A 12,550-nucleotide genomic window follows, 5' to 3' on the forward strand; every position below is an offset into this window, starting at 1 on the left:
TTCAGTAACTGAGATATGCCTGAGCTGCTGAACTTTTCTTCAGCTGCCTCTACCACATTTTTTTTTATCTTTCAGTGCCTAATCCTTGTAAAGATGTGTGCAGCCATCTCTGCTTGTTGAGACCAGGAGGATACACCTGTGCTTGTCCTCAAGGGACTCGGTTTGTAGAAGGCAGCAGCACAGAGTGTGATGCGGGTAAAATAATTTGTGAAACTGAAAATAAAAGCAAAGGAAGTTTTGCTTTAAGAATACAGTAATGCGTTACTGAATTAGAAGTTTAGAGGGATGACAGAGTCGATGGTTTTAAGTCAGGAAATACGGCTTTTATTCTCAGCTGTGTTTTGTGGTCAGCTAGTATACTTCATGGATACTTCATGTGTACTCTTTGTCTGTGGCTTATAAAATAGATATAGAAATACCACTCAAATGTCCAGTCCAGACTTAGCTGCAAAATTACTCGCAGTTTCTAAATCTTTTAAAAATTTTAAAATACATACATCAATTTTAAAATACATATCAATACAAATGCATTGATTTCAGAACTAGAGAATTTCTGGCAAACTGATTAAATAAAATGACTTGTGTTTATAATTCTGTACAAAGCTATTGCATGATCAATATAATAGAATGTGTTAGACACTGGAAACAAAGCTTAGAGGACCCACAGTATGAACAGAGATAACTTACAGATAGTGATATACTGGACAGCCTTTTAAGCACTACAGGTTAGTGCTTGGTGGTTACAGAGCAGCAGAGCCCCCCATAATACATCCAAAAGCACCAATAAGGTAGAATTACTCTGCCTTTCCCAAAAAGAAAGCATACTGCTGCAGGATTTCTCTTTCTTTTAGCACTCTCAGCTTAAAATGGCGTGAACGGTGGCTAAAATGTCCTTGTCCTTGCAACATCTCTCTAATCAGTTGAGCTTATAACATCTGGGATCTTTTCCCATTCTCTCTTTTTGCTTTTACACAGCCTTTCCTCTTACTTGCATTTTCTTAATAATTAGTGATGCTGTTTTGTTGCCACAAAACGCAAGCTGCAGAGAAGAGCTAGTAAGTTGATGTAATAGTGAATGAAAGCATACGATGCACCTTCAGATTAGAACAAGTAACACTGTCGATTGCATTTGCTATTAGTTGCTGTGAATGTGCTTCTATCCACTGGTTTTCTGAATAAATAAGTACGTGGCAGGTTGCTAGCTCTCTGTATAACTTCCAGCTTCTTGGATCAAAGGCTTTGCAGAGGAGGTGAAGTATTGCAACTTTCTGAATAGAGAGCCTTGAAAGATAATGGTCTGCATTGATCCAGCAAACAAAAGTGATGAGACATACAACTTCTGAGTTGTTTTTGTGCACTTATATTATCAACCCTTATTTTCTGATAACAGTTTTTGCTTCAATTAAAATAAATATATTTGGCAGATGTAAAAAACCAAACAAACAAAAAAACAAAGCTGCTGAAAAGTATCCTAAAAGTTTGTATACTTAAGTTCTGTATAAATAAAGTGCCTTATGTTTATTACTTATTTTGCTGAAGGTGTTCTGATAACACATCTGGCTTTCAATTCTTGCAGCTATTGAATCCCCTCCCACAATGCCACCAGCGTGCAGGTGCATGTATGGAGGAACGTGCTATATAGATGAAAGTGGTCTTCCAAAATGCAAGTGAGTAGGTTGTTACGGTAGCTTAGGGTCAGATTTTGTTCGTTTAGTCATGCACAATCAATTCAAAGCTTTTAAATGTTCTGGAACTGCTTCAGTAAATATCATGCTTTGGCAATAGCATGTTTGTAACAATCACAGAAAAACATGTAAGTGTAAAAATATCAGTAAACAAGCAATGTAAAATTGCATCTGTTTGGGAAAAACATCAGAAAGGCAGGCTGCTATGAAGGCTAGTAAAAGTTATGCCAAAAAATGTTAATGGAGAAGTAAGGCTCTGTAAATACAACTTGAAACAGCCACTAGGTGCCACCAGTGTTCCAACGAAACTAAATCATTTGGCTTCAGGGATTGTAGTTCTCTGACTCAGCAGATTTTATTTCCACTTTTTATTCTAAGCAAACGTACCATCTTTACAGTCAGTGAAACGTTACTAAGCACAGAGTTAATTTATGACAAGTGGATATATATTAAAGAATATAATAATGAAACTGAGATTCTGTACCAAGTAATCATCAGCTGTTCTACTTGTGTTTTCAGATGCTCTTATGGCTACACTGGAGATTACTGTGAAATAGGATTGTCAAAAGGAGTTCCTCCTGGAACAAGTAAGCTTCAATTATATATTACACTTAATGTTTTGAGTTAAGGAATATGTAATACCTCACAGTCATAGCTGTGGAAGGATAAGCTTGTAGTTAGTTCACTGGGCTCTTTTGTATGTGCAGCTTTGTTGCTTGAACGTTTGCTTGTTTTTCTGTCTTTGATAGCAGCAGTAGCAGTGCTGTTGACAGTCATACTAATCATAATAATTGGAGTGTTAGCAGTTGGAGGCTTCTTTAACTACAGACGGACAGGCAACATTTTACCAGCACTTCCCAAACTACCAAGGTATGTTTCAAAGACTTTTATGACTGAGCACTGAGAATGTATTTGTGCGCAAATATTTCTGAAAAATCTAGTTTGTTTGCCATGTGCCTGTTTCGCTGGAATATGGCATCAGCAGTTTTGTGGCAGCTTCATTGAATTTTTTACTCCAAGCAGTGGACAAAGAACTGTTGTCAAACTCTTCTACATTCTGAATTAGTGTTTAAATAAGGAGCAAGATAGCAGTCTGTTTACTTGATCTGGTTCTTCAGTTCAAAATACTGCAGAAGGTTATAGTTACATATGTTTTAATTTTCTGTAACATTTTGTCAGAAAACACAGTTCTCTCTGGTAAAGAGATCTGTATAACATTGATGGTGGAGTTCTGCAACTGTTTGAAAACATGGGTAAGTTGCAGAGAACCTTTGTTTTCAGGGCATGTGATATGTGTGCATTTTGTAGGCTCTTACTGTCCTGACAGTCTCAGTATGCAGTGAAAACCAGCCTTGTGAAATGTAATTTAAAAATATTTGATGTTTTAAATTGAAGGAAGATGAACTAAAATGATTTGTAATGGCTTCAAATAAAAATTTTGTTAAAAAAGATGTATTTGTATTTAGCTTTAAGCCAATTAGGTGTCTTTAAAGGTATTAAGCTACATCTTTGCACAGGTTTCACGGTAGTAACTCTTAAATCAGAGTGATAACATTATTGTAATGAGGAATGCAGATGTAGTTACAACTGCTTCTTCAATGCAGTTCTATATACTGCACTAAGTGTACTGAACAAGTTAAATTTATTTATGAATTCCTGTAGTTAAATTGAGGCAAAATTTTCATGCAAATTAACCCTGTAGGACGAAGGGTTTGTGAGATGTCTTTAAACTACACAGTGAAATTCCGTGCTTCCTGCTTTGTTGAAAGGAAATTTTCTCATCACTTTTCAGCTATACTTGTCATATATGTGAAATGGAGAGTTCATTTGTTTTGTGGGTTTTTTTTTTTTTTTTTTGTCTGTGAGGTTAGATTCAGTTTTCATTTCTCTTGCAAATATACCATTGTGCAACCATTGTTAAGTTCCTCATTAAGTGGTTAATGCATACGTTAACTGCAGAGTTTACTCAGGCTATAGCTGTTACCCCTAGCTCAGGATTTGTCCTTGTATGAGAATCCTAGACTTAAGCTTTTAAAAATTGTATTAGGTATTTCCTATAAATACAGCATACACACAGAACACCGGCTCCATTTCCAGTGTTTCTTATGCAAACTTAGTGTGTTCTTGTGGCCTCTGTAAACCTATATGGAGAATGAATATTTGCATTTACAGTCCTATAGGTATCTTCATGATATCTGGAATTATATCCACAAATTTTTATGCCATTGCAGCTTCGTTTTTTTTTATCAGTTTCTATTAATTTGAACTTTGGAATTAATTTATACATTTGTCTGTAAAAGAACAGTGAAGTAAGAGTAGTCAAAATGTAACTTCTTGAGCCTGTTTGGTGTCTACATAGGCACGTGTGAAGATGTGTGATCATTCTGAATAGGGTAACAGGTTAGAAAAACTACTGAACTAATGCAGACGTATAAATGGTCTCATTAGCTTGCTTATTGCCAGCAAAAATTCCAAGTGATGGATATGCTTAGAAGAAACTGTTTTATAAACTTCTTTTCTGTATAATATTTTTTTTTTTTTTTTTTTTTTTTTTGTAGCTTAAGCAGTCTTGTAAAATCAGCTGAAAATGGTAATGGGGTAACTTTCCGATCCGGTGCAGATGTAAACATGGACATAGGAGGTTCTGTTTTTGAAGGAGACTCTGCTATAGACAGAGCAATGCAAATGGTAAGATTTAGTGTATATATCTTTTAATTGTGTCCTTTCAGTGTCATTTATAGCTGACAGAGGGAAGTCTTCTTTGTAAAAAGCATAGTGAGATGATAAATGTGCTCAAAAAGAAAAATGTGCTCAAAAAGAAAAATGAAAATCTATTTCAGATTTTCTGAAATAGATTTTTATAAACTAAAAATGAAAACAGATTGTTCTTTAAAATAACGTGGCTGCCATTTCTCAAGATTTATACAGTAGGAATTAAGTCAAATGCCTGTTTTTACTATTTCAGCTTATTCTTAGTGAATACAGTGAATGAATTAGACAAATAAAAATATTGCAGGGAGGAATTTCTTGAGGGCCTTCATGTTCTGTAGAACAGGTAAATATGTAGTTTTCAAATTCTAATTGTATGTTGGAAAATTCAGAGGTGAAACTCAGGACTAACCATAGAATATACTACTTAGCACAACAATTTTATACTTTGACTGTCTTTTATTTTAGTGAGTTCAAGCAAATCAGGTTTAAGTTTTGAGGACATCATTGAGTGTAACTCTTATTTTATACATATGCTGTTATGCATATCTGAGAAATAGCATATCGTTGTGTTTCCTGTTCTGTATAGTTTTCCTATGGAAGAATATATTCCCTAGTTTGCTACAATATGTACAATGCTCAAAAGATTTTTCCTTCTACTAAACAAGTTTCAAGCATGTTTGAATAGTAAGCGCTTGCTGCGAAGTTTGCATTGGAAACTTCCTCAATTTTTAATGTTAAGTTTCAAACATAACTGACAATAAAATGAAACGAAACAGCTAGTGAAGACAAGCTCATAATATGACCTTTTTCCAGACAAAGAAGCACACTGATTGTTAGAACTAGGCAGCTTTTGTAATGAAATAACCATGTGAACATTTCAGTAAATACAGGGAAATAGCTCTAGGCTTGATTATCACATCAGTTGTTTGTTTTCTTTTTCATGTATGGAAAAGCTTCATGGTACTTTACAATTTTCTAGCCTAATGTTGACATATGCTGAAGCCCAACTAATGCAGTTTTTATGTTGCTTGTAATATCCAGGTCTGGCTACAAAATATTTCTACTTAAGTGCCATTAATGCGCTTTATATAATTCAAGCTTGCAAAAAATAAAATAAAAAATAGTGCTTTACCAGGAAAGAAATTCAAAGAGTTTGGTTTATGGCAGCAAAGAATCATAGGATATATTTTCTGAACTTTTAACGTCGCTTATGCATAAATGGATGTTGGAGGAATGTTTTTCAGTGTTACTGTTCTTAGCCAAGCTAGCCTAAATTGATAGAGGCAGTTGTGAGGTAAAAAGCACAGGTGTGAAACTTTTTGCTATGGGGCATTTGCTTGTGGAAATGAGGCAGGTTTAAAGAATTTGCTGAAGTACTCTTCTCGTTCTCTTTCCTGTTATTCCTGTGATGAGGCTGTCACAAGTAGCAGGTTAACTGAGCCTGGCTAGGATTTTGTGTTGCTTTTGTTACCATTCCAGCTGTTAGCGCTTGACTGGCTAGCCCTGGGTGACTGTGCCTGTGTGGTGGTAAATACTTTTAAGATGAATTAATCTCATTCTTTTACAATTCAGATGCTGCTTGATAGTTTGGTTGTCAGTCTGAAGCCTCTAAAATGAAATATTTATTTTTGATAATTCCTCCCTACTGAAGTTGTGATTTATGGAAGTCATCTTTCTCCATCATAAGCTACTCTATTAGTCAACTGTATATATTTTTTTTCAGCTAGAAATTGGAGTAATGCTGAAACACAGCGTGGTCTATGCTATTAAGTTAGAGAGTAAAAAAAAAATTATAGTAAACTTCACATTATGCTTTCAATAGATGCTAGTTTTTGTCTAACCCTGTGAAAGTAAACATGGATTTTTCTCTGAAATGAAAAATCGGTCTATAAAGTGGGAGTGTGGATGTGCGGAGATATTCACTGTGCTGGAGTTACTGCCTTTTTTTTTTTTCTTTCTTTTTTTTCTTTTTCTTCCTCTGAAGAATGAAAACTTTGCAGTAGAGTCAGGGAAACAGCCAATCACATTTGAAAATCCAATGTATGCAACCAGAGATAGTGGAGCTGGTGGAACCAGTGAAGTTACAGTCATTCAACCAACACAGGTAAGAGAAACCTAGGCTTGCCTTTCACTTTTCATTTTTCTTACAACCTTCTTTTCTTTGAAGAAAGTTGAATTGCCTTTTTCTCCTCCAGGTTACAGGAGCTGGTAATGTGGAAAATGAAAATTTTGAAAATCCTGTGTATGCCTCTGCAGTATCTGCTAGGCCTAAAGAACCGCCTCCAAATACAGGCACACCTCAGGTAGTTCTACAGATGTCTTTTTTCCTTTGTGCTTGAAATCAGAGGAACTGAATTGTGAGGGAAACTGCAACATAGTTTGTGTTCTATGTAAGTAGGGCCATCAAGTTGGCATATGCAGTGTAAGAAAGGCAAATAGCTATTTAAATTATTTTCAAGCTGATCAGGAAGTGAAAGGAAAGGAATGCAAGTGTAGAATGGCCATGGGCACACAGTGCGGATCTGTTGAGATTAAAAACTCAGACTGGCTCACCAAGATACCAAGAGTGGAATGGAGGATTTTCTTTCGCTGTCTGCTGTGCTCCATTTTGAGGGCAGATACTAGTCAGAAAATTGTAATGTAAGGCTACAAATTGTCATTGTTTCCCAGCAGAAATGAATGTAACTAATATTTTACTTGGGACTTCGTTCAACAGTTATATTAAAACTGCTGTACCTCAACAGAAACAGCAGGGAATATTTTTTTTTTCTATAACACACCAAAAGAAAACATAAGGAAAAGTACGTTTTTGTTTGAAATGGGGAAAACCCAGCTCTTTTTGGTACTGAAAGTTGAAGTACGACATTTACTCATTGTGTATTGTAACCATTTTGAAAATATTAATTTTATCCATATTTAAAATTACTAGAAATGATATTTAAAGCATTTGTCCTTTCTGTTCTTACAGGACATTTTAGTGATCAAAATCCAATTATTATCTCATCTAGATTACTTATAATTCATGAAAGATACATTTTTTTATGTTTTCAAATCCATCTCCATGAGCTAATGGTGTCTTATTTTCATGTTCTTTACACGCTGTGCACTAAAAAAACACCTCTGAGCTTTGAAATGACATTTCCATCAACCTGATATTGTAATTTCATGTCCTTCAGTAATTTCTCTTGTGTTGTTTCAAGACAGTTTTTGACTCTTCAACTTTTTTTGGGGTGTGCATGGAATGATAGTTAATGAATTAACTTAGTCTTGCCTTCTGGTCTAATGTTTTGAATACTGCCAGTTACCCTTCAGAGAAGAAAGCTGAATCCGTTACTTACTTCATCTGTTGGTATCTGTTGAGTTACAGTGCACATTATGTGACCATTTTGTTTCCATTCCTATCTTTTATCGGATTTCAAATGCACGCTTTTCTGGGGAGATGCCTTGTAAAATGGAGCTCTCGTTTTATTTGATGTCTTGATGCTCTTTCAAGTAGAAAAACGTAATCAATAATAAAGGACAAAGAAGTCTAATTGAGAGATCATTTGAATAACATGACATAACATTTAAAGAGGTAGCCTGGAACGTGAAGGTACAGTGTGACTAAAAGTTTATTTTGATTATTTGATAATAAAAAACTGAATTTATTTATTTTCCTTTGCTAGAAATGTCTGTTGGATTATATAGTGAGGCCAGTTGTCTAGTGAGAAAGTAGAAGCTGAGTATTGAATTATGATACAAATGACCATTTCAAATACTTTTTTGTGACCTCTTGTGGTTTTTGTGATGAGTCTCTGATGCAGTCAGACAAGATAAATAAGACTCACACTCCCATCTGCAGGGAAAAGATGAGTTCTAGATCATTCATCTTTTTTCCTGTGTTTATGATTTGTCATGTTAAAGATGGCCAGAAAACACTGAAACTTGAACAGGCATTAAAATATTTCAAGCAGTGCAATTAATTAAAATTACAATAGCAGCGTGAGAACATGCAGCTGAAATTACCAAGTTAGCAGTCAATCCCAGTGAAAATCATCACCTGTGCTGGCATTTTGCTGAGAAATGGTGAAAAAAATGTCTAAAGCTTTATTAATTTGTATATTTCAGGAATCAAAGTGGAGTTTCTTCAAGAGAAAAATGAAACAAAACACTAATTTTGAAAACCCAGTATACGCGGAGGTATTGCTTAATACTGTATTATGCTATTTTTCAGCTAATGCACTGCTGGAATTAGTTTTTACTTTTAGTGCATAAAGGATATGGACAAATTCTACTGCTAAGTGAACTGCCGTATAAATTCCTGCCCAGGTCACGATGGATCTGACATGGTTTTGAGAAAAATTACCGAATTTTGTACAGAATGGAGTGCGCCGCAGACACCCAGTTCAGGCTGTACAGCAGCATTGCTTGCCTCTCAGCTTTCCCAGCTAAGCACTGTGACCAACTCTTGCTCCTGGATCCCATGTGCTGGTTTCTGCTTGCAGGTGCATTCTTGTACAGCTCAGAGTCAAGCAGCCTGTTGTACTACAACTGGTATGAAAGTGTCTAGTGCCTCTCAGTCCTAGATTTAGCATGCGCATAGTTAAGCAGGCTGCAGCCTGCTTACATGAAAGTCCTGGGTTTTTTTCCGTCCATGTAGTAAGAGGAGACCTTTCTTTTAAGATGTTATGCTGCATGATGTTTGCTGGAGGAATTCTCCCATGGTGTGTTATGAAGCCTTTGAGTTCTACTGACTTGAGCCAGTAGTAGCAGTTTTTGCCTGAATGAAGTGAGAGATTGAGAAAACCAGAGGTTTATTTCCCCAAATGTAATAAGCATAATAATTTGCAAACTGTAGTGATGCCAGTGTAATCTACATTCGTGTGTGCACGTGTGGACTTGTGAAGTTAGTCTCACATAACCATTGCTATTACTGGACTGACAGTAACCATTAAAACAGAAATCCCAGTGTGCAGAATAAGTTTGAAGTAGTTATTTCCTCGGCAGAACCTTCTGAGGTGAAATTAGTATTTGACTTTTGTTAGGTGGTGATTTGCATAATTCACATATCACTTAGTAAAATATTTGGATATTTAGTTAATATTTCTGAAAGTTGAGGTTGAATGTTTTGTATATTAGAATGTAAACCTGGATTTGATGATTACTGTTTCAGATGGAGAAGGAACAGCAACAGGACACAGAAAATGTCCCTCCTTCCTCTCCTTCACTGCCTCCCAAGATTACTCTGAAGAGAGACCAGCCATTAGCTTATACAGCGACAGAGGATACATTTAAAGACACCGCCAATCTTGTTAAGGAGGACTCTGTTGTATAAGTAGGTAAACTGATGTAGGGAAAATGAGACACATCCATTTGCACATATATTTTTTATAAACAGAAGAGTAAGGTTCACATTCAAATGCTTTATAAAAATATATACATCTTTTAGTCAGCGGCTGGAGATGTATGTTGAAACTATGCCTTGTTTTTTGACAAATGCCAATTACTATTTTTATGAACAAGTATCACGGTGTACTATATGTATATCTTTGCACTGAACCTGTCTGAAAGTAATGTTATAAATATATTGTAAATTTGTAAATTTTTCAAAGATTATCTTGTTTTTTTGCTAGTAGAAATCTGTATGGAATTGGTTGCATAAAGATGGGTAAATTCATTAAGTAAGGGCTTAAGCTAAAAATACCAACAAGGTGAGTATAGGTGAGTTACTGATTTACAGGATCTTTTGCATGTATACTTATAACAGTACCTTTTAAAACTTCTACTGGTGCTCTGGGCATCCTTACCACCATTTTTTATCATCTGCTGGATGTAGAAATGAGTCTCTCTGTTTATCTTGTGTTAAGCAAAAGTCAATGCAGCATCATTATGCTGAATAGCTATCTGTGCAGAATGTTGTTCTTATGTTTTAACTGCCTGGGATAAAACAGTCCATTAGACATACTTTTCCAATTAAAACCACTCAATTAATAGTGTTCTTTAAAAGATTTGATATATTTAGATTTTAGTGTCACGAGTACTTAGTTTAATGAGATTCTCTCCTGTACATCGGTGGAATAGCTCTGTTCTTAGCTGGAGTCTCTGGAAGTTATTTGTACTATTAAATGAAGTAGCTAGATTTCTGTAAAAGCTTATTTCTAAACAGCAAAATACAAAAGATACTGCTTCATTTAAGAAATTATTCAGGTTTTTTAATGTGAAAATTTAATTTTATTGACTATTTATTTCCAGAGGTGGACATTAATAGAAAGGGAAACAATTTCTACTAATGCAGTCTTTGTAGTTAATCTGCTTATTTTCATAACCTTCTATCAGCATATACTGTATGTCTTACCAGTTTTTCTATTAATTAGCCAAGGTAGTTTCCATAGTGTGAACAGTTTGAGGAAACTTTGAGTACCACTACAGGAACATGTAGCATTTCTAACTAGTTACTCATATAATTTAAAAATTCCTAAATTAAAATCATTGAGACTTCTACTATTTGATTGTTTTATGTCTAAGTTCTCAAAACGTATACTATCTCTAATTAGAATGCTTCTAATTATTTTGTAATGTACTTTCATTAGAAAAGACTACTGGAAAATAATGCTGCTGAATAAATTTAATAAATGTATTTTATCATATTCCTATTCCATAACTTTTTGTCAATGCTGTATGTATTTTGCCACTGTGGAGACTTCAGTGCACGCTGAGATGAAAACAGTCTTGCTTTAGGTAAATTCAGGTAAGAATAGGTTGTGACTTTACACAACTGTTTAAAGTTTTTTTATATAAAATCACTAATATTTTATCATTACTCCCTTACATGTATAAGTTAAATAAACTGGCCATTGAAACAGAAAAATCTTACAATTGATTACAGTAAACCAGTTATTAATGTAGTATAGACATAAGCAATCTGAAGGTTGGTCTGATATTGTACCTGACTGCTTTACTGTAGAAAATTCCTTTAGAATCTGGAACACAACATAATAGAGAAGAGCTGTGAGAAATAATTCCAATTAAAGGCAGGTTGCTTTTATTAAGGAAGGGATTAATAATCCCTCAATGTATTTTAAAGAGAGAAGGAAGAGCTAGTGTTTCCTTGATATTTACGTCCTGCTGCTTATACATCCGCTGTGTTATCAGAGGGGTTTTTTTTTTTTTCACTGCAAATTTTTTACTTTCCAGATGTAGAAGAAAATCATTCTTGGGAGACTGGTGGCATGCAAATTTGATTATTTAATATATTTGATGGCAAAGGATTCCTAAGCTTTAACTGGGCATCTTCATCTCAGTAGAGTATGTAAATATGTTTTGGTTACTGTGCTGAACAGAATCTTTAGATTCTTTTCCTAACTTCATTTTCCACTTTTATTATTTTTCCCTCATGAGGCTAGTCCCTGGTTGAATTCTTAAGTTTGGAATTCTGTTGTCTGAAAGAATGCTCATTAGAGATTTCAGCACATCTCTCTAATTGGCCACTATAGGCCTAATAAATTAAAATGTTACATTTTCTCTACAGCTGTCAGACCAGTTAGAAAAAGCATGTCTCTATGTATGAAGTAAAATAAGTTTCTTCTTGAAACCATTTGCTAGATAATAGAACCTCAGTGAAATACTTAAGTAGCACCTCAACCATTTTTACATTCTGTCCCTTTCTTGTATAGGCTCTCCCACCCTCAGGACACACACACACTGCACAGTGATAAAACTGCTTTTCTTACATTTGGTGCTCTGACCTGCACATGGTATTTTTCTAAGCTTAATTGAATTGCACATTAATGATTAATCATCAGCGCAGGTCTTTAGCAAATAAAACCTTTACCCTCCCAGTTTTCAAATCTCCAGGAAGCCCAGCATGTCAGTAGCTTGACTGATAAAGGTAGTGTACAAGAGGCACAGCAACTTCAGCTGCCACTTCATCATTTTGAGCATACTCTTTGTACATTCAAAGAAATTGGCTGTAGCATATATTGGTGACCTGTTCCATCTACTGAGTGAAATAATAATCCTTTTAGGTTGCAAAGCACATTGAGGGCAAAATGAACTCAAATTCCCTAATAAACGATGCAGGTATTGGGAACAGGTATTGAAATGCAAGTATTAAGATATAAGTATTGCTCTGTTTGAATAGTAATGGAGGACTGTTTAGTTTTGATTTTTCCTGT

At 35.0% G+C, this 12,550-nt stretch overlaps 1 protein-coding gene across 1 annotated transcript in view; it reads left to right on the forward strand.

Annotated features, from left to right (window-relative positions):
• The window catches only part of LRP2 (LDL receptor related protein 2), a 109,379-nt gene extending 98,356 nt beyond the window's left edge, over positions 1 to 11,023 (forward strand). The window contains exons 71-79 of the mRNA XM_042822612.1: positions 76 to 195; positions 1,577 to 1,667; positions 2,205 to 2,272; positions 2,435 to 2,555; positions 4,244 to 4,373; positions 6,382 to 6,501; positions 6,593 to 6,700; positions 8,505 to 8,576; positions 9,550 to 11,023. Of these exons, the coding sequence (XP_042678546.1) occupies positions 76 to 195; positions 1,577 to 1,667; positions 2,205 to 2,272; positions 2,435 to 2,555; positions 4,244 to 4,373; positions 6,382 to 6,501; positions 6,593 to 6,700; positions 8,505 to 8,576; positions 9,550 to 9,711 (992 nt within the window). The 3' untranslated portion in view covers positions 9,712 to 11,023. The remainder of the gene's footprint in view (positions 1 to 75; positions 196 to 1,576; positions 1,668 to 2,204; positions 2,273 to 2,434; positions 2,556 to 4,243; positions 4,374 to 6,381; positions 6,502 to 6,592; positions 6,701 to 8,504; positions 8,577 to 9,549) is intronic.
• The last annotated feature ends 1,527 nt before the right edge of the window (positions 11,024 to 12,550 follow it).

Source organism: Centrocercus urophasianus, unplaced genomic scaffold (assembly GCF_019232065.1).
Source record: "Centrocercus urophasianus isolate 14NV4802_14NV808 unplaced genomic scaffold, USGS_Curo_1.0 seq_20, whole genome shotgun sequence".
In the NCBI taxonomy this organism is placed as follows: domain Eukaryota; kingdom Metazoa; phylum Chordata; class Aves; order Galliformes; family Phasianidae; genus Centrocercus; species Centrocercus urophasianus.